A 21742-nucleotide genomic window follows, 5' to 3' on the forward strand; every position below is an offset into this window, starting at 1 on the left:
GCCCTAGAGGACAAGGTGGGTGGGTTAGGTTAAAGCTTCCCCTCAAGGAGAGGATGTCTGCCCTAGAGGACAAGGTGGGTTAGGTTACAGCTTCACCTCAAGGAGAGGATGTCTGCCCTAGAGGACAAGGTGGGTTAGGTTAAAGCTTCACCTCAAGGAGAGGATGTCTGCCCTAGAGGACAAGGTGGGTTAGGTTAAAGCTTCACCTCAAGGAGAGGATGTCTGCCCTAGAGGACAAGGTGGGTGGGTTAGGTTACAGCTTCACCTCAAGGAGAGGATGTCTGCCCTAGAGGACAAGGTGGGTGGGTTAGGTTAAAGCTTCACCTCAAGGAGAGGATGTCTGCCCTAGAGGACAAGGTGGGTGGGTTAGGTTACAGCTTCACCTCAAGGAGAGGATGTCTGCCCTAGAGGACAAGGTGGGTGGGTTAGGTTACAGCTTCACCTCAAGGAGAGGATGTCTGCCCTAGAGGACAAGGTGGGTGGGCTAGGTTACAGCTTCACCTCAAGGAGAGGATGTCTGCCCTAGAGGACAAGGTGGGTTAGGTTAAAGCTTCCCCTCAAGGAGAGGATGTCTGCCCTACAGGACAAGGTGGGTTAGGTTACAGCTTCACCTCAAGGAGAGGATGTCTGCCCTAGAGGACAAGGTGGGTTAGGTTAAAGCTTCCCCTCAAGGAGAGGATGTCTGCCCTACAGGACAAGGTGGGTGGGTGGGTTAGGTTAAAGCTTCCCCTCAAGGAGAGGATGTCGGCCCTAGAGGACATGGTGGGTTAGGTTAAAGCTTCTCCTCAAGGAGAGGATGTCTGCCCTAGAGGACAAGTTGGGTGGGTTAGGTTAAAGCTTCCCCTCAAGGAGAGGATGTCTGCCCTTTAGGACAAGGTGGGTAGGACATGCTAAATGGCATGTCATTATATCCATACCTCTGTAGCTGAACCAATCTGGGACAATGCTTGTGGTCATTATCTATAGCTGAACCAAGCTGAGACAATGCTGTGGTCATTATCTATAGCTGAACCAAGCTGAGACAATGCTGTGGTCATTATCTATAGCTGAGACCGTGATGTGGTCATTATCTATAGCTGAGACAATGCTGTGGTCGTTATCTATAGCTGAGACAATGCTGTGGTCATTATCTATAGCTGAGACAATGCTGTGGTCATTATCTATAGCTGAGACAATGCTGTGGTCATTATCTATAGCGGAGACAATGCTGTGGTCATTATCTATAGCGGAGACAATGCTGTGGTCATTATCTATAGCGGAGACAATGCTGTGGTCATTATCTATAACGGAGACAATGCTGTGGTCATTATCTATAGCGGAGACAATGCTGTGGTCATTATCTATAGCGGAGACAATGCTGTGGTCGTTATCTATAGCTGAGACAATGCTGTGGTCGTTATCTATAGCTGAGACAATGCTGTGGTCATTATCTATAGCGGAGACAATGCTGTGGTCATTATCTATAGCGGAGACAATGCTGTGGTCATTATCTATAGCGGAGACAATGCTGTGGTCATTATCTATAGCGGAGACAATGCTGTGGTCATTATCTATAGCTGAGACAATGCTGTGGTCATTATCTATAGCTGAGACAATGCTGTGGTCATTATCTATAGCGGAGACAATGCTGTGGTCATTATCTATAGCGGAGACAATGCTGTGGTCGTTATCTATAGCTGAGACAATGCTGTGGTCATTATCTATAGCTGAGACAATGCTGTGGTCATTATCTATAGCGGAGACAATGCTGTGGTCATTATCTATAGCGGAGACAATGCTGTGGTCATTATCTATAGCGGAGACAATGCTGTGGTCATTATCTATAGCGGAGACAATGCTGTGGTCATTATCTATAGCTGAGACAATGCTGTGGTCATTATCTATAGCTGAGACAATGCTGTGGTCATTATCTATAGCTGAGACAATGCTGTGGTCATTATCTATAGCTGGGACAATGCTGTGGTCATTATCTATAGCTGAACCAATCTGGGACAATGCTGTGCTGATTCTCCATGTGCTGTCTGTCCTCCACCAGAACGGCCTGATCAGAGATCTGGAGCACAGTAAGAAGCTGGTTGAGGAAACACACCATGAGAAGGTAAGGACTGTTGACTCTGGCTGCTGTCTCCTCTGAACAACTGGAGAGTTGTCATCGCTGTGTTTGGATTCTCATTGCCAATGACACTCCTCATGTCTGTCTTTCTCCCCTCTCTCTCCCTCTCTCACCCTGCTTCCCTCTCTTCCTACCCCTTCTCTCCTCCCTCTCCCCCTCCTTCCCTCTCTTCCTACCCCTCCCTCTCTCCTCCCTCCCTCTCTCTTTCCTTCCCTCTCTTCCCCCCTTCTCTCCCCCTCTTCCTCTCCTCCTCCTCTCTCCCTCTCCCCCTCCCTCCCCCCCTGCTTCCTTCCCCTGCTTCCTTCCCCTGCTTCCTTCCCCTGCTTCCTTCCCCTGCTTCCTTCCCCTGCTTCCTTCCCCCGCTTCCTTCCCCCGCTTCCTTCCCCCGCTTCCTTCCCCCTTCTCTCTCTTCCCTCCCCTCTTCCCCCCTTCTTTCCCCCTCTTCCTCTCCTCCTCTCTTCCTCTCCCCTCTTCCTCCCCCCTCTCTCCCTCCCTCTCCTCCTCCGTCCCCCTCTTCCACCCCCTCTCCCCCTCCTTCCCCCACTTCCTCCCCCTCCCTCTCTTCCTCCCCCTCTATCCCTCCCCCTCCCTCTCTTCCTCCTCCCTCTCCCCCTCCTTCCCTCTCTTCCTCCCCCCTCTCTCCCTCCTTCAGGAGCAGCTATTGATCCAGATTGAGACGATGCGGGCGGAGAACGAGCAAGGCAGGAACAGGAGCAACTCACTGCTGCACCATGGGTAAAATAATCAGCTTTCTCATTGGCTGCCCTGGACTCTGGCCCACACATGATTGGCCAGTGCTCTGGCCTCTCTGTCCACCTTATTTCTTTGTGATTGATCTATTTTGTGTGTGTGTGATGTATGATGTATGTGTGTGTGTGTGTTGCATGTCTGTCCTTGCGTGTGTGATGTGATGTGTGTGTGTGTGTGTGATGTGTGTGTGTGTGTGTGATGTGTGATGTATGTGTGTGTGTGATGTATGTATGTGTGTGTGATGTATGTGTGTGTGTGTGTTGCATGTCTGTCCTTGCGTGTGTGATGTGATGTGTGTGTGTGTGTGTGTGTGTGTGTGTGATGTGTGATGTGTGTGTGTGTGTGTGTGATGTATGTGTGTGTGATGTATGTGCGCTCTCAGGCGGTCTCACCAAGGCAGCACCCCAGACTTCCGGTACCCGGTGTCGGCCTCCTCCATGATGGACAGCCACTCGGACCACTACGGCAGCGCGCTGGTGCTGAGGCGGCCCCAGAAGGGGCGTCTCGCTGCGCTACGGGACGAACCCTCCAAGGTGAACCCCCGCAGCCGTGTGTGTCCTAGTGAGGGACAGTTTAAATGGAATATTGACAGCTGGTGTCTGTCTGTCTGGTGGATCTAGATACTGATGTTCTAGATCATTCAGCTCAGATATCTATTGTCTGTGTTGAAGTCATCTCCGGCCCACAAACTGTTGTCTGTCTCCGTCCCTCTCATTTGTTCTGTATCTGATGGTGTTCTCTCTCTCTCCTTCCCTCTCATTTGTTCTGTATCTGATGGTGTTCTCTCTCTCTCTCTCTCTCCTTCCCTCTCATTTGTTCTGTATCTGATGGTGTTCTCTCTCTCTCTCTCTCTCTCTCTCTCCTTCCCTCTCATTTGTTCTGTATCTGATGGTGTTCTCTCTCTCCTTCCCTCTCATTTGTTCTGTATCTGATGGTGTTCTCTCTCTCTCTCTCCTTCCCTCTCATTTGTTCTATATCTGATGGTGTTCTCTCTCTCTCTCTCTCTCTCTCTCTCTCTCTCCTTCCCTCTCATTTGTTCTGTATCTGATGGTGTTCTCTCTCTCCTTCCCTCTCATTTGTTCTGTATCTGATGGTGTTCTCTCTCTCTCTCTCCTTCCCTCTCATTTGTTCTATATCTGATGGTGTTCTCTCTCTCTCTCTCTCTCTCTCTCTCTCTCTCCTTCCCTCTCATTTGTTCTGTATCTGATGGTGTTCTCTCTCTCTCTCTCCTTCCCTCTCATTTGTTCTATATCTGATGGTGTTCTCTCTCTCTCTCTCTCTCTCTCTCTCTCCTTCCCTCTCATTTGTTCTGTATCTGATGGTGTTCTCTCTCTCCTTCCCTCTCATTTGTTCTGTATCTGATGGTGTTCTCTCTCTCTCTCTCCTTCCCTCTCATTTGTTCTGTATCTGATGGTGTTCTGTCTCTCTCTCCTTCCCTCTCATTTGTTCTGTATCTGATGGTGTTCTCTCTCCTTCCCTCTCATTTGTTCTGTATCTGATGGTGTTCTCTCTCTTTCCCTCTCATTTGTTCTGTATCTGATGGTGTTCTCTCTCTCTCTTTCCCTCTCATTTGTTCTGTATCTGATGGTGTTCTCTCTCTCTCCTTCCCTCTCATTTGTTCTGTATCTGATGGTGTTCTCTCTCTCCTTCCCTCTCATTTGTTCTGTATCTGATGGTGTTCTCTCTCTCTCTCTCTCTCTCTCATTTGTTCTGTATCTGATGGTGTTCTCTCTCTCTCCTTCCCTCTCATTTGTTCTGTATCTGATGGTGTTCTCTCTCTCCTTCCCTCTCATTTGTTCTGTATCTGATGGTGTTCTCTCTCTCTCTCTCTCTCATTTGTTCTGTATCTGATGGTGTTCTCTCTCTCTCTCATTTGTTCTGTATCTGATGGTGTTCTCTCTCTCTCTCTCTCTCTCTCTCCTTCCCTCTCATTTGTTCTGTATCTGATGGTGTTCTCTCTCTCTCTCTCTCTCTCTCTCTCTGCTTCCTCTCTGGACATCAGAGACATGTAAGTCAGAGTGAAGACCACCATAATAATGAGAGGTTGATTTGATAGTGTTGGTCTGTAGTCATTACTGTGGAGTGTTTTACAGAACATGGCTTAAAGGTATCCTGGACTCTATGATACGGTTAGGCTAACTTTCTCTGTAACCTTTCCTTCCTCTCCCTCCCTCGCTCCCTCGCTTCTCACTCACTACTCACTCACTCCTCACTCACTCACTCCTCACTCACTCACTCCTCACTCACTCCCTTCTCCCTCACTCCCTTCTCTCTCCCTTCTCTCTCCCTCACTCCCTTCTCTCTCCCTCACTCCCTTCTCTCTCCCTCACTCCCTTCTCTCTCCCTCACTCCCTTCTCTCTCCCTCACTCCCTTCTCTCTCACTCACTCTCTTCTCTCTCACTCACTCTCTTCTCTCTCTCTCACTCTCTTCTCTCTCTCTCACTCACTCCCTTCTCTCTCACTCACTCCCTTCTCGCTCACTCACTCCCTTCTCTCTCCCTTCTCACTCCCTACTCACTCCCTTCTCCCTCCCTACTCACTCCCTTCTCCCTCACTCCCTTCTCGCTCACTCACTCCCTTCTCTCTCCCTTCTCTCTCCCTTCTCACTCCCTTCTCACTCCCTACTCACTCACTTCTCCCTCACTCACTTCTCACTCACTCCCTTCTCGCTCACTCACTCCCTTCTCTCTCCCTTCTCTCTCCCTTCTCACTCCCTTCTCACTCCCTACTCACTCACTTCTCACTCACTCACTTCTCCATCCCTCCCTTCTCCCTCCCTCCCTCCCTCCCTACCCCCCCCCCCTTCTCTCTTTCTCTCTCTCCCCCCTTCTCTCCTCAGGTCCAGACTCTGAATGAACAGGAGTGGGAGCGTGTGCAGCAGGCTAATGTTCTGGCCAACGTTGCTCAGGCGTTTGAGTCTGACCTGGAGACGTCAGACCTGGAGGACGACGAGCGCGAGACCATCTTCAGCTCCGTGGACCTGCTGTCCCCTGCCGGCCAGGCCGACGCTCAGACCCTGGCCCTCATGCTGCAGGAGCAGCTGGACGCCATCAACAACGAGATCAGGTACACACACACGCACCCCTGCTATCAGCATGTTGGATGTATTTCAACATCATTCTGGAGATGTCATTCTGGTAATCTGTTGAGCAACATTTTCCTTTTTTTATTTTAGAGAAAACAAGGAGATGCTAGCACTAACACCTCGCTCTCCCTCTCCTCCCTCTCCTCGCTCTCCCACTCCTCCCTCTCCCTCTCCTCGCTCTCCCTCTCCTCGCTCTCCCTCTCCTCGCTCTCCCTCTCCTCGCTCTCCCTCTCCTCGCTCTCCCTCTCCTCGCTTTCTCTTGCCCGTCTCCCCCGTCTCTCCTCTCCCCCGTCTCTCCTCTCCCCGTCTCTCCTCTCCCCCGTCTCTCCTCTCCCCCGTCTCTCCTCTCCCCCGTCTCTCCTCTCCCCCGTCTCTCCTCTCCCCCGTCTCTCCTCTCCCCCGTCTCTCCTCTCCCCCCGTCTCTCCTCTCCCCCGTCTCTCCTCTCCCCCGTCTCTCCTCTCCCCCGTCTCTCCTCTCCCCCGTCTCTCCTCTCCCCCTTCTCTCCTCTCCCCCGTCTCTCTCCTCCCCCGTCTCTCCTCTCTCTCCACCGTCTCTCCTCTCTCTCCCCCTTCTCTCTCCTCTCCCCCTTCTCTCTCCTCTCCCCCTTCTCTCTCCTCTCCCCCTTCTCTCTCCTCTCCCCCTTCTCTCTCCTCTCCCCCGTCTCTCTCCTCTCCCCCTCCAGGATGATTCAGGAGGAGAAGGAGAACACAGCCATGCTGGCAGAGGAGATGGAGAGCCGTGTGGGCAGCGGGGACAGCCTGGGGGCCAGCCGCTTCCGCTCCATGAGCTCCATCCCCCCCTCCTCCATGGGGGGCTCGTCGCCCCCCGGCTCAGGCTCCTCCACCCCGCGACGCATCCCCAACCGCAGCCCCAACCGAGAGGTGGACCGCATGGGAGTCATGACCCTGGTGAGAGACAGACCTATGCCCTTGTGGAGATCTGAGAGGATTTGATTGGTGGAAGTTCCAACTAGCCTATCAGAGAACAAGTGGAGCTCTCATCATATTACCTACGCTCGTTATATCCTCTGTTCTCCACAAGGGAGTAGGGTGCAGGGCGTAGGGTTTAGAGGGGATTTGAGATTGGGCCCAACACTCCATCCATCGTCAGTCTCCTTTTACTCATTCAGCTTCAGTCCATCCATGTTGATCAACCAGCTCCTCTTTCTTCCTCTCTGAAACAAGCAGCCTTTCAATCATCCTCCCCTAGAATGACCTCGCCCTCCCCTAGAATGACCTCGCCCTCCCCTAGGATGACCTCGCCCTCCTCTAGGATGACCTCGCCCTCCCCTAGGATGACCTCGCCCTCCCCTAGGATGACCTCGCCCTCCCCTAGGATGACCTCGCCCTCCCCTAGGATGACCTCGCCCTCCCCTAGGATGACCTCGCCCTCCCCTAGGATGACCTCGCCCTCCCCTAGGATGACCTCGCCCTCCCCTAGGATGACCTCGCCCTCCCCTAGGATGACCTCGCCCTCCCCTAGGATGACCTCGCCCTCCCCTAGGATGACCGCGCCCTCCCCTAGGATGACCGCGCCCTCCCCTAGGATGACCTCGCCCTCCCCTAGGATGACCTCGCCCTCCCCTAGGATGACCTCGTCTTCCTTCCCTTGTCTATCTCATTTCTGCTCTCTCTCTCTCTCCATTCCTTTAGCTTCACTAACTGTCATGTGTCATTATTGGATCATAATACCATCCCCTGTTCATACTAGTCCACAGGAGATCTGTGTTGTTGATCTGTGTCTGTTACAATCAAATGTTTTCATCCGTTCGGTGTTTCTGACACGTTCATGTAACCAGCTGCTAGTTTGGCGTTTTGTATTTGGTAGGTGACGCGTGTGTGTGTGTGTGTGTGTAATCTGTACCTGTGTTCCCCCAGCACTACCTCTATAACCCCTATGTGATCCAGAGGTCCCTGTCCCACCAGCAGACAGTAGCTTACCTGCCCTACCCTGCTGCTAGCATTAGCTTACCTGCCCCCCCTGCCTGTAGCTATGCTCCATGCTACTTCCAGGTACCACCCCCTACCGTCCTCCTCTCTTCCCCAGGCAGGGTTCAGTCAGCCTGGGGTCGCACTCACACACACCGCCCCCTGTCCCACGGTCCATCTGGGGCCACACAGTAATCACTAGCTGTTCACTAGCCTCCCATGGGAGGGTTTTGAAGTTGTCTAAATCAAATTTATTTGTCACATACACATGGTTAGCAGATGTTAATGCGAGTGTAGCGAAATGCTTGTGGGGTGTAGCAAAATGCTTGTGCTTTTGTCTTAGAATGCTGGGCCCCCATTGGACTTCAGAAAAAGATCAGGCAGTTACCTTAACCAATGAAGATGCAGAGCGAATGTAAAAACTGTTTTAGCTGTAACCTCATCACACGCCAGACAGAATGGCTGTTGGCACATCACACGCCAGACACAATGGCTGTTGGTTTTGATATCAGTTAAAGTAGAGCCTTGTGCTCAATATCAGACTTCATTTCAGACACGACAGAGTTAAATGAGGTCTTTTCCCCTCAGCTTGATTAAGTTCTGAGTTTGAGTTCTGTCCTCCCCCTCACCCCCTCCCCCTTCCCGGTTCTCTTATCTCTTCCTGTGTTCGGAGCAGGACGAGGAGAACCTTCTGTGGAAATATGTGCTGCAACTCCATTTGTTTATTTACTCTAGAGATGCCAAGCTGGAGAAAAGGCATGCAGGGGCACATCAACCCTGGCTGCCTCACACCCCTGTCACATGACACGAGTCCCATATCCCTGGCTGCCTCACTCCCCTGTCACATGACACGAGTCCCATATCCCTGGCTGCCTCACTCCCCTGTCACATGACACGAGTCCCATATCCCTGGCTGCCTCACTCCCCTGTCACATGACACGAGTCCCATATCCCTGGCTGCCTCACTCCCCTGTCACATGACACGAGTCCCATATCCCTGGCTGCCTCACTCCCCTGTCATATGACACGAGTCCCATATCCCTGGCTGCCTCACTCCCCTGTCACATGACACGAGTCAAATATTATTACCACAGGTTGTGTTCAGTAGGGCAGACCGTGGCAAAACATTTCAAAATTGGACACGTTGATGCTGGTTTTCTTCATGTTGTGCCCCCTGAACACTACCCAGGCCCGTTCCTTTAGGTAAACAGTCCTGATCCTTTAGGTAAACAGTCTGTTGTGTGTTTTCATTTTCTGTATCAACTTAAACCAATTAATAATCAAATGTTTTTTTTTTTTAAAGAACACCCATGTGTGAGGGCACGGTCGCTGTGTGAGAGCGACCCCATAAAGCAGTAGCTCAGCCATTAGCTACGAGCAGACTGAACCCCTCCCGGAGTGTGTTTTGCAGTGGTTTCACTCTGCTCCCTCCTCTTTGACCTCAGTGTGATTTCCCCAGATTTCAGACTGTGTATGTTTGAATGTGGACAGACTACAGTAGAGTGATGTAGTAATGTAGGAGGAGACAGTAGAGTGATGTAGTAATGTAGGGGGAGACAGTAGAGTGATGTAGTAATGTAGGGTGGTGGTAGGAGGAGACAGTAGAGTGATGTAGTAATGTAGGGTGGTGGTAGGAGGAGACAGTAGAGTGATGTAGTAATGTAGGGTGGTGGTAGGAGGAGACAGTAGAGTGATGTAGTAATGTAGGGGGAGACAGTAGAGTGATGTAGTAATGTAGGGGGAGACAGTAGAGTGATGTAGTAATGTAGGGGGAGACAGTAGAGTGATGTAGTAATGTAGGGGGAGACAGTAGAGTGATGTAGTAATGTAGGGGGAGACAGTAGAGTGATGTAGTAATGTAGGGTGGTGGTAGCAGGAGACAGTAGAGTGATGTAGTAATGTAGGGTGGTGGTAGGAGGAGACAGTAGAGTGATGTAGTAATGTAGGGTGGTGGTAGGAGGAGACAGTAGAGTGATGTAGTAATGCAGGGTGGTGGTAGGAGGAGACAGTAGAGTGATGTAGTAATGCAGGGTGGTGGTAGGAGGAGACAGTAAAGTGATGTAGTAATGTAGGGTGGTGGTAGGGGGAGACAGTAGAGTGATGTAGTAATGCAGGGTGGTGGTAGGAGGAGACAGTAGAGTGATGTAGTAATGTAGGGTGGTGGTAGGAGGAGACAGTAGAGTGATGTAGTAATGTAGGGTGGTGGTAGGAGGAGACAGTAGAGTGATGTAGTAATGTAGGGGGAGACAGTAGAGTGATGTAGTAATGCAGGGTCGTGGTAGCAGGAGACAGTAGAGTGATGTAGTAATGCAGGGTGGTGGTGGGAGGAGACAGTAGAGTGATGTAGTAATGTAGTAATGTAGAGGGAGACAGTAGAGTGATGTAGTAATGTAGCGGGAGACAGTAGAGTGATGTAGTAATGCAGGGTGGTGGTAGGGGGGAGACAGTAGAGTGATGTAGTAATTTAGGAGGAGACAGTAGAGTGATGTAGTAATGTAGGGTGGTGGTAGGAGGAGACAGTAGAGTGATGTAGTAATGCAGGGTGGTGGTAGGAGGAGACAGTAGAGTGATGTAGTAATGCAGGGTGGTGGTAGGAGGAGACAGTAGAGTGATGTAGTAATGTAGGGTGGTGGTAGGGGAGGAAACAGTAGAGTGATGTAGTAATGCAGGGTGGTGGTAGGAGACAGTAAAGTGATGTAGTAATGTAGGGTGGTGGTAGGGGGAGACAGTAGAGTGATGTAGTAATGCAGGGTGGTGGTACGGGAGACAGTAGAGTGATGTAGTAATGCAGGGTGGTGGTAGGGGGAGACAGTAGAGTGATGTAGTAATGTAGGAGGAGACAGTAGAGTGATGTAGTAATGTAGGGTGGTGGTAGCAGGAGACAGTGATGTAGTAATGCAGGGTGGTGGTAGGAGGAGACAGTAGAGTGATGTAGTAATGCAGGGTGGTGGTAGGGGGAGACAGTAGAGTGATGTAGTAATGTAGGGTCGTGGTAGCAGGAGACAGTAGAGTGATGTAGTAATGTAGGGTGGTGGTAGGAGGAGACAGTAGAGTGATGTAGTAATGTAGGGTGGTGGTAGGAGGAGACAGTAGAGTGATGTAATAATGTAGGGTGGTGGTAGGAGGAGACAGTGGAGTGATGTAGTAATGTAGAGGGAGACAGTAGAGTGATGTAGTAATGTAGGGGGAGACAGTAGAGTGATGTAGTAATGCTGGGTGGTGGTAGGGGGGAGACAGTAGAGTGATGTAGTAATGTAGGAGGAGACAGTAGAGTGATGTAGTAATGTAGGGTGGTGGTAGGAGGAGACAGTAGAGTGATGTAGTAATGCAGGGTGGTGGTAGGGGGAGACAGTAGATTGATGTAGTAATGTAGGGGGGAGACAGTAGAGTGATGTAGTAATGTAGGGGGAGACAGTAGAGTGATGTAGTAATGCAGGGTGGTGGTAGGAGGAGACAGTAGAGTGATGTAGTAATGCAGGGTGGTGGTAGGAGGAGACAGTAGAGTGATGTAGTAATGTAGGGTGGTGGTAGGGGAGGAAACAGTAGAGTGATGTAGTAATGCAGGGTGGTGGTAGGAGACAGTAAAGTGATGTAGTAATGTAGGGTGGTGGTAGGGGGAGACAGTAGAGTGATGTAGTAATGCAGGGTGGTGGTAGGGGGAGACAGTAGAGTGATGTAGTAATGCAGGGTGGTGGTATGGGGGAGACAGTAGAGTGATGTAGTAATGTAGGAGGAGACAGTAGAGTGATGTAGCAATGTAGGGTGGTGGTAGGAGGAGACAGTAGAGTGATGTAGTAATGCAGGGTGGTGGTAGGAGGAGACAGTAGAGTGATGTAGTAATGCAGGGTGGTGGTAGGGGGAGACAGTAGAGTGATGTAGTAATGTAGGGTGGTGGTAGGGGGAGACAGTAGAGTAATGTAGTAATGTAGGGTGGTGGTAGGAGGAGACAGTAGAGTGATGTAGTAATGTAGGGTGGTGGTAGGAGGAGACAGTAGAGTGATGTAGTAATGTAGGGTGGTGGTAGGAGGAGACAGTGGAGTGATGTAGTAATGTAGGGGGGAGACAGTAGAGTGATGTAGTAATGTAGGGGGAGACAGTAGAGTGATGTAGTAATGCAGGGTGGTGGTAGGAGGAGACAGTAGAGTGATGTAGTAATGCAGGGTGGTGGTAGGAGGAGACAGTAGAGTGATGTAGTAATGTAGGGGGAGACAGAGTGATGTAGTAATGTAGGGGGGAGACAGTAGAGTGATGTAGTAATGTAGGAGGAGACAGTAGAGTGATGTAGTAATGTAGGGTGGTGGTAGGAGGAGACAGTAGAGTGATGTAGTAATGTAGGGGGAGACAGTAGAGTGATGTAGTAATGCAGGGTGGTGGTAGCAGGAGACAGTAGAGTGATGTAGTAATGCAGGGTGGTGGTAGGAGGAGACAGTAGAGTGATGTAGTAATGTAGGGGGAGACAGTAGAGTGATGTAGTAATGTAGGGTGGTGGTAGGGGGAGACAGTAGAGTGATGTAGTAATGTAGGGTGGTGGTAGGAGGAGACAGTGGAGTGATGTAGTAATGTAGAGGGAGACAGTAGAGTGATGTAGTAATGTAGGGGGAGACAGTAGAGTGATGTAGTAATGCTGGGTGGTGGTAGGGGGGAGACAGTAGAGTGATGTAGTAATGTAGGAGGAGACAGTAGAGTGATGTAGTAATGTAGGGTGGTGGTAGGAGGAGACAGTAGAGTGATGTAGTAATGCAGGGTGGTGGTAGGGGGGAGACAGTAGAAATGTAGGGGGGAGACAGTAGGGTGATGTAGTAATGCAGGGTGGTGGTAGGAGGAGACAGTAGAGTGATGTAGTAATGTAGGGTGGTGGTAGGAGGAGACAGTAGAGTGATGTAGTAATGCAGGGTGGTGGTAGGGGGGAGACAGTAGAAATGTAGGGGGGAGACAGTAGGGTGATGTAGTAATGCAGGGTGGTGGTAGGAGGAGACAGTAGAGTGATGTAGTAATGTAGGGTGGTGGTAGGAGGAGACAGTAGAGTGATGTAGTAATGCAGGGTGGTGGTAGAAGGAGACAATAGTGATGTAGTAATGTAGGGTGGTGGTAGGGGGAGACAGTAGAGTGATGTAGTAATGCAGGGTGGTGGTAGGAGGAGACAATAGAGTGAAGTAGTAATGTAGGGGGAGACAGTAGAGTGATGTAGTAATGTAGGGGGGAGACAGTAGAGTGATGTAGTAATGTAGGAGGAGACAGTAGAGTGATGTAGTAATGTAGGGTGGTGGTAGGAGGAGACAGTAGAGTGATGTAGTAATGTAGGGTGGTGGTAGGAGACAGTAGAGTGATGTAGTAATGTAGGGTGGTGGTAGGAGGAGACAGTAGAGTGATGTAGTAATGCAGGGTGGTGGTAGGAGGAGACAGTAGAGTGATGTAGTAATGTAGGGGGAGACAGTAGAGTGATGTAGTAATGTAGGGGGAGACAGTAGAGTGATGTAGTAATGTAGGGTGGTGGTAGGAGGAGACAGTAGAGTGGTGTAGTAATGTAGGGGGAGACAGTAGAGTGATGTAGTAATGCAGGGTGGTTGTAGGAGGAGACAGTAGAGTGATTTAGTAATGTAGTGGGAGACAGTAGAGTGATGTAGTAATGCAGGGTGGTGGTAGGAGGAGACAGTAGTGATGTAGTAATGTAGGGGGAGACAGTAGAGTGATGTAGTACTGCAGGGTGGTGGTAGGGGGGGAGACAATAGAGTGATGTAGTAATGTAGGGTGTTGGTAGGAGGAGACAGTAGAGTGATGTAGTAATGCAGGGTGGTGGTAGGAGGAGACAGTAGAGTGATGTAGTAATGCAGGGTGGTGGTAGGAGGAGACAGTAGAGTGATGTAGTAATGTAGGGTGGTGGTAGGGGAGGAAACAGTAGAGTGATGTAGTAATGCAGGGTGGTGGTAGGAGACAGTAAAGTGATGTAGTAATGTAGGGTGGTGGTAGGGGGAGACAGTAGAGTGATGTAGTAATGCAGGGTGGTGGTACGGGGAGACAGTAGAGTGATGTAGTAATGCAGGGTGGTGGTAGGGGGGAGACAGTAGAGTGATGTAGTAATGTAGGAGGAGACAGTAGAGTGATGTAGTAATGTAGGGTGGTGGTAGGAGGAGACAGTAGAGTGATGTAGTAATGCAGGGTGGTGGTAGGAGGAGACAGTAGAGTGATGTAGTAATGCAGGGTGGTGGTAGGGGGAGACAGTAGAGTGATGTAGTAATGTAGGGTCGTGGTAGCAGGAGACAGTAGAGTGATGTAGTAATGTAGGGTGGTGGTAGGAGGAGACAGTAGAGTGATGTAGTAATGTAGGGTGGTGGTAGGAGGAGACAGTAGAGTGATGTAATAATGTAGGGTGGTGGTAGGAGGAGACAGTGGAGTGATGTAGTAATGTAGAGGGAGACAGTAGAGTGATGTAGTAATGTAGGGGGAGACAGTAGAGTGATGTAGTAATGTAGGGTGGTGGTAGGAGGAGACAGTAGAGTGATGTAATAATGTAGGGTGGTGGTAGGAGGAGACAGTGGAGTGATGTAGTAATGTAGGGGGAGACAGTAGAGTGATGTAGTAATGTAGGGGGAGACAGTAGAGTGATGTAGTAATGTAGGGGGAGACAGTAGAGTGATGTAGTAATGTAGGGTGGTGGTAGCAGGAGACAGTAGAGTGATGTAGTAATGTAGGAGGAGACAGTAGAGTGATGTAGTAATGTAGGGTGGTGGTAGGAGGAGACAGTAGAGTGATGTAGTAATGCAGGGTGGTGGTAGGGGGGAGACAGTAGATTGATGTAGTAATGTAGGGGGGAGACAGTAGAGTGATGTAGTAATGTAGGGGGAGACAGTAGAGTGATGTAGTAATGCAGGGTGGTGGTAGGAGGAGACAGTAGAGTGATGTAGTAATGCAGGGTGGTGGTAGGAGGAGACAGTAGAGTGATGTAGTAATGTAGGGTGGTGGTAGGGGAGGAAACAGTAGAGTGATGTAGTAATGCAGGGTGGTGGTAGGAGACAGTAAAGTGATGTAGTAATGTAGGGTGGTGGTAGGGGGAGACAGTAGAGTGATGTAGTAATGCAGGGTGGTGGTAGGGGGAGACAGTAGAGTGATGTAGTAATGCAGGGTGGTGGTAGGGGGGAGACAGTAGAGTGATGTAGTAATGTAGGAGGAGACAGTAGAGTGATGTAGCAATGTAGGGTGGTGGTAGGAGGAGACAGTAGAGTGATGTAGTAATGCAGGGTGGTGGTAGGAGGAGACAGTAGAGTGATGTAGTAATGCAGGGTGGTGGTAGGGGGAGACAGTAGAGTGATGTAGTAATGTAGGGTGGTGGTAGGGGGAGACAGTAGAGTAATGTAGTAATGTAGGGTGGTGGTAGGAGGAGACAGTAGAGTGATGTAGTAATGTAGGGTGGTGGTAGGAGGAGACAGTAGAGTGATGTAGTAATGTAGGGTGGTGGTAGGAGGAGACAGTGGAGTGATGTAGTAATGTAGGAGGAGACAGTAGAGTGATGTAGTAATGTAGGGTGGTGGTAGGAGGAGACAGTAGAGTGATGTAGTAATGCAGGGTGGTGGTAGGGGGGAGACAGTAGATTGATGTAGTAATGTAGGGGGAGACAGTAGAGTGATGTAGTAATGTAGGGGGAGACAGTAGAGTGATGTAGTAATGCAGGGTGGTGGTAGGAGGAGACAGTAGAGTGATGTAGTAATGCAGGGTGGTGGTAGGAGGAGACAGTAGAGTGATGTAGTAATGTAGGGGGAGACAGAGTGATGTAGTAATGTAGGGGGGAGACAGTAGAGTGATGTAGTAATGTAGGAGGAGACAGTAGAGTGATGTAGTAATGTAGGGTGGTGGTAGGAGGAGACAGTAGAGTGATGTAGTAATGTAGGGGGAGACAGTAGAGTGATGTAGTAATGCAGGGTGGTGGTAGCAGGAGACAGTAGAGTGATGTAGTAATGCAGGGTGGTGGTAGGAGGAGACAGTAGAGTGATGTAGTAATGTAGGGGGAGACAGTAGAGTGATGTAGTAATGTAGGGTGGTGGTAGGGGGAGACAGTAGAGTGATGTAGTAATGTAGGGTGGTGGTAGGAGGAGACAGTGGAGTGATGTAGTAATGTAGAGGGAGACAGTAGAGTGATGTAGTAATGTAGGGGGAGACAGTAGAGTGATGTAGTAATGCTGGGTGGTGGTAGGGGGGAGACAGTAGAGTGATGTAGTAATGTAGGAGGAGACAGTAGAGTGATGTAGTAATGTAGGGTGGTGGTAGGGGGAGACAGTAGAGTGATGTAGTAATGTAGGGTGGTGGTAGGAGGAGACAGTAGAGTGATGTAGTAATGCAGGGTGGTGGTAGGGGGGAGACAGTAGAAATGTAGGGGGAGACAGTAGGGTGATGTAGTAATGCAGGGTGGTGGTAGGAGGAGACAGTAGAGTGATGTAGTAATGTAGGGTGGTGGTAGGAGGAGACAGTAGAGTGATGTAGTAATGCAGGGTGGTGGTAGGGGGGAGACAGTAGAAATGTAGGGGGGAGACAGTAGGGTGATGTAGTAATGCAGGGTGGTGGTAGGAGGAGACAGTAGAGTGATGTAGTAATTTAGGGTGGTGGTAGGAGGAGACAGTAGAGTGATGTAGTAATGCAGGGTGGTGGTAGAAGGAGACAATAGTGATGTAGTAATGTAGGGTGGTGGTAGGGGGAGACAGTAGAGTGATGTAGTAATGCAGGGTGGTGGTAGGAGGAGACAATAGAGTGAAGTAATAATGTAGGGGGAGACAGTAGAGTGATGTAGTAATGTAGGGGGGAGACAGTAGAGTGATGTAGTAATGTAGGAGGAGACAGTAGAGTGATGTAGTAATGTAGGGTGGTGGTAGGAGGAGACAGTAGAGTGATGTAGTAATGTAGGGTGGTGGTAGGAGACAGTAGAGTGATGTAGTAATGTAGGGTGGTGGTAGGAGGAGACAGTAGAGTGATGTAGTAATGCAGGGTGGTGGTAGGAGGAGACAGTAGAGTGATGTAGTAATGTAGGGGGAGACAGTAGAGTGATGTAGTAATGTAGGGGGAGACAGTAGAGTGATGTAGTAATGTAGGGTGGTGGTAGGAGGAGACAGTAGAGTGGTGTAGTAATGTAGGGGGAGACAGTAGAGTGATGTAGTAATGCAGGGTGGTTGTAGGAGGAGACAGTAGAGTGATTTAGTAATGTAGTGGGAGACAGTAGAGTGATGTAGTAATGCAGGGTGGTGGTAGGAGGAGACAGTAGAGTGATGTAGTAATGTAGGGGGAGACAGTAGAGTGATGTAGTACTGCAGGGTGGTGGTAGGGGGGGAGACAATAGAGTGATGTAGTAATGTAGGGTGTTGGTAGGAGGAGACAGTAGAGTGATGTAGTAATGCAGGGTGGTGGTAGGAGGAGACAATAGAGTGAAGTAGTAATGTAGGGGGGAGATAGTAAAGTGGTGTCGTAATGTAGGGTGGTGGTAGGAGGAGACAGTCGAGTGATTTAGTAATGTAGTGGGAGACAGTAGAGTGATGTAGTACTGTAGGGTGGTGGTTGCGGGGGAGATAGTAGAGTGATGTAGTAATGTAGGAGGAGACAGTAGAGTGATGTAGTAATGTAGGAGGAGACAGTAGAGTGATTTAGTAATGTAGGGGGAGACAGTAGAGTGATGTAGTAATGCAGGGTGGTGGGGGGAGACAGTAGAGTGATGTAGTAATGTAGGGAAGACAGTAGAGTGATGTAGTAATGCAGGGTGGTGGTAGGAGGAGACAGTAGAGTGATGTAGTAATGTAGGGGGATTGTCTCTGTGTGTGTGTCTGTCTGTGTGTGTGTGTGTCTGTCTGTGTGTGTGTGTCTGTCTGTGTGTGTGTGTCTGTCTGTGTGTGTGTGTCTGTCTCTGTGTGTGTGTCTGTCTCTGTGTGTGTGTCTGTCTCTCTGTGTGTGTGTGTGTGTGTCTGTCTCTCTGTGTGTGTGTGTGTGTGTCTGTCTCTCTGTGTGTGTGTGTGTGTGTCTGTCTCTCTGTGTGTGTGTGTCTGTCTCTCTGTGTGTGTGTGTCTGTCTCTCTGTGTGTGTGTGTGTGTGTGTGTGTGTGTGTGTGTGTGTGTGTGTGTGTGTCTGTCTCTGTGTGTGTGTGTCTGTCTCTGTGTGTGTGTGTCTGTCTCTGTGTGTGTGTGTCTGTCTCTGTGTGTGTGTGTGTCTGTCTCTGTGTGTGGGTGTCTGTCTCTGTGTGTGTGTGTCTGTCTCTGTGTGTGTGGGTGTCTGTCTCTGTGTGTGGGTGTGTGTGTGTGTGTGTCTGTCTGTCTCTGTGTGCCTGTCTGTCTCTGGGTGTCTGTCTGTCTGTCTCTGTGTGTGGGTGTCTGTCTCTGTGTGTGTCTGTCTGTCTCTGTGTGGTGTCTGTCTCCTTGGAAGACACTTTCCCTCCACACACACCTTGTGTAGTGTTTGTGCCTGTGCGGGGCTTTCTGTTCTGCTGGTAGTGTGTGTATCTAACGTCCTCTCTTCTCTCCTCCTCCGCTGCCATGCTTCAGCCTAGTGACCTGCGCAAGCACCGCAGGAAGGTAATCTAGAGACCACGCTAGTTCCTGCTCTCTCTCTGACCTCTACCCTGCCTGCCTGCACCTTCCCCACCATAACCTGTAGTCTAGTCTTTACACCCCCCCCCCCCCAATACGTGACTTCCCAACCCCACACTCCCTAACTTCCTCAAACCTTGACCCCCCCCCCGGTCACGCGTGTCTCACCTCTACACTTCCCAAACCCTGAGTGTCTTGAACATCCTGAAATGAACATGTCACAAAGCGAGGGGAGACGGTTATCTTCTTCTTTCTAGGTTGAAGAACTAGTCTGTCATCTCCTCTGTCCTCCTCATCCACTCAATACAGAGAGGGAAGAGACGCTTTTTAAAAGCTCTCCTCCTCAACCCCCTTTTCCCGTTAGAAGACAGTGACTGACTGAGTGTCCCCATGTTATGTCTAGTCTGCCCAGGACGACAAGACCACAATCCAGTGTGAGACGTCTCCTCCCACCACCCCGCGCTCCATGCGCCTGCACAAGGGGGCCAGCCACACTGCCAGCCATGAGGACATCAGGGACATCCGCAGGTAGGAAGCCCCTTTCTGCCTAACCAATATATCACTCTGTTTTCTACAATAGCCATGTTTCTCTCCATCTCTCCTTCTGTCATTCTCTTATCTGTCCGTTCATCCATCCCTTCATCCCTCTGTTTCTGATCTTTCAATCTATCTCTCCACATCTCTCTCCCTCGCTTTGTCTCTTTTTCTCTCTATCTCTTTTTGCATTCATGCTCATCTCGATCCCCTTCTCTCTCTCTCGATCCCCTTCTCTCTCTCTCGATCCCCTTCTCTCTCTCTCGATCCCCCTTCTCTCTCTCTCTCTCGATCCCCCTTCTCTCTCTCTCTCTCGATCCCCCTTCTCTCTCTCTCTCGATCCCCCTTCTCTCTCTCTCTCGATCCCCCTTCTCTCTCTTCCTCTCACCCCTCCTCTCTCTGTCTCAGTATGACCACCCTACAGGACGGCCAGGGTAGTAACCCCAGCAGCAGTAACAGCAGTCAGGACTCTCTGAACAAGGCAGCCAAGAAGAAGAGCATCAAGTCCTCCATCGGGCGCCTCTTCGGCAAGAAGGAGAAGGGTCGACCAGGCCCCCCAGGGAGCAAGGAGTCCCCTGGCAGCCAAGGTCAGTCCCCCCCCCCCCCCTAAAACATGCCTGCTGGTTCAAGTTCATTAGGCAGCAAACAGAAGAAAACAAGCTGAAACAGGAAGGGACTACCTGCACTGACTTTAACCTCTGACCCTCCATCTCTCCTCCCAGCTGGTACCCCCGAGGCAGAGACCTCTCCCCAGGATGCACTGGGGCTGGGCAAACTAGGCGGCCCCGCTGAGAAGAACAGGAAACTGCAGAAGAAGTAGGTGTTTCCACATCTTGTCACCGCTTCTGTCAGTGACGCAACATAGATACGTCAGTAGTGGTACTGGTGGAAGACTGGTTCCATCTAGTTAACAGTAGGGACTGGTTCCATCTAGTTAACAGTAGAGGAACTGGTTCCATCTAGTTAACAGTAGAGGAACTGGTTCCATCTAGTTAACAGTAGAGAGACTGGTTCCATCTAGTTAACAGTAGAGAGACTGGTTCCGTCTAGTTAACAGTAGAGGAACTGGTTCCGTCTAGTTAACAGTAGAGAGACTGGTTCCGTCTAGTTAACAGTAGAGAGACTGGTTCCGTCTAGTTAACAGTAGAGAGACTGGTTCCGTCTAGTTAACAGTAGAGAGACTGGTTCCGTCTAGTTAACAGTAGGGACTGGTTCCATCTAGTTAACAGTAGAGGGACTGGTTCCGTCTAGTTAACAGTAGAGGGACTGGTTCCGTCTAGTTAACAGTAGAGAGACTGGTTCCGTCTAGTTAACAGTAGAGAGACTGGTTCCATCTAGTTAACAGTAGAGAGACTGGTTCCGTCTAGTTAACAGTAGAGGGACTGGTTCCATCTAGTTAACAGTAGAGGGACTGGTTCCATCTAGTTAACAGTAGACTGGTTCCGTCTAGTTAACAGTAGAGAGACTGGTTCCGTCTAGTTAACAGTAGAGGGACTGGTTCCATCTAGTTAACAGTAGAGAGACTGGTTCCATCTAGTTAACAGTAGAGAGACTGGTTCCATCTAGTTAACAGTAAAGAGACTGGTTCCATCTAGTTAACAGTAGGGACTGGTTCCATCTAGTTAACAGTAGAGAGACTGGTTCCATCTAGTTAACAGTAGAGAGACTGGTTCCATCTAGTTAACAGTAAAGAGACTGGTTCCATCTAGTTAACAGTAGGGACTGGTTCCATCTAGTTAACAGTAGAGACTGGTTCCGTCTAGTTAACAGTAGGGACTGGTTCCATCTAGTTAACAGTAGAGGGACTGGTTCCGTCTAGTTAACAGTAGAGGGACTGGTTCCGTCTAGTTAACAGTAGAGAGACTGGTTCCATCTAGTTAACAGTAGGGACTGGTTCCATCTAGTTAACAGTAGAGAGACTGGTTCCGTCTAGTTAACAGTAGAGAGACTGGTTCCGTCTAGTTAACAGTAGACTGGTTCCGTCTAGTTAACAGTAGAGGGACTGGTTCCATCTAGCTAACAGTAGAGGGACTGGTTCCATCTAGCTAACAGTAGAGGGACTGGTTCCATCTAGCTAACAGTAGAGGGACTGGTTCCGTCTAGCTAACAGTAGAGGGACTGATTCCGTCTAGTTAACAGTAGAGAGACTGGTTCCGTCTAGTTAACAGTAAAGAGACTGGTTCCATCTAGTTAACAGTAGGGTCTGGTTCCGTCTAGTTAACAGTAGAGACTGGTTCCGTCTAGTTAACAGTAGGGACTGGTTCCATCTAGTTAACAGTAGAGGGACTGGTTCCGTCTAGTTAACAGTAGAGGGACTGGTTCCGTCTAGTTAACAGTAGAGGGACTGGTTCCGTCTAGTTAACAGTAGAGGGACTGGTTCCGTCTAGTTAACAGTAGGGACTGGTTCCGTCTAGTTAACAGTAGAGGGACTGGTTCCATCTAGTTAACAGTAGGGACTGGTTCCATCTAGTTAACAGTAGAGACTGGTTCCGTCTAGTTAACAGTAGAGTGACTGGTTCCGTCTAGTTAACAGTAGAGAGACTGGTTCCATCTAGTTAACAGTAGAGAGACTGGTTCCATCTAGTTAACAGTAGAGAGACTGGTTCCATCTAGTTAACAGTAGAGAGACTGGTTCCATCTAGTTAACAGTAGGGACTGGTTCCATCTAGTTAACAGTAGAGAGACTGGTTCCGTCTAGTTAACAGTAGAGACTGGTTCCGTCTAGTTAACAGTAGAGAGACTGGTTCCGTCTAGTTAACAGTAGACTGGTTCCGTCT

General features: G+C 49.8%; 1 protein-coding gene across 1 annotated transcript in view; it reads left to right on the plus strand.

Moving 5' to 3' along the window:
• Positions 1-21742, plus strand: part of LOC135530863 (liprin-alpha-1-like) — a gene marked incomplete at its 5' end in the record, with an annotated part of 71854 nt that overhangs the window by 24238 nt on the left and 25874 nt on the right. Inside the window, 9 exons of the mRNA XM_064959034.1 lie at positions 2036-2098; positions 2766-2848; positions 3246-3396; positions 5704-5930; positions 6633-6858; positions 18387-18416; positions 18835-18959; positions 19374-19552; positions 19688-19781. Of these exons, the coding sequence (XP_064815106.1) occupies positions 2036-2098; positions 2766-2848; positions 3246-3396; positions 5704-5930; positions 6633-6858; positions 18387-18416; positions 18835-18959; positions 19374-19552; positions 19688-19781 (1178 nt within the window). The remainder of the gene's footprint in view (positions 1-2035; positions 2099-2765; positions 2849-3245; positions 3397-5703; positions 5931-6632; positions 6859-18386; positions 18417-18834; positions 18960-19373; positions 19553-19687; positions 19782-21742) is intronic.

This window comes from Oncorhynchus masou, unplaced genomic scaffold, assembly GCF_036934945.1.
Source record: "Oncorhynchus masou masou isolate Uvic2021 unplaced genomic scaffold, UVic_Omas_1.1 unplaced_scaffold_1442, whole genome shotgun sequence".
NCBI lineage: Eukaryota > Metazoa > Chordata > Actinopteri > Salmoniformes > Salmonidae > Oncorhynchus > Oncorhynchus masou.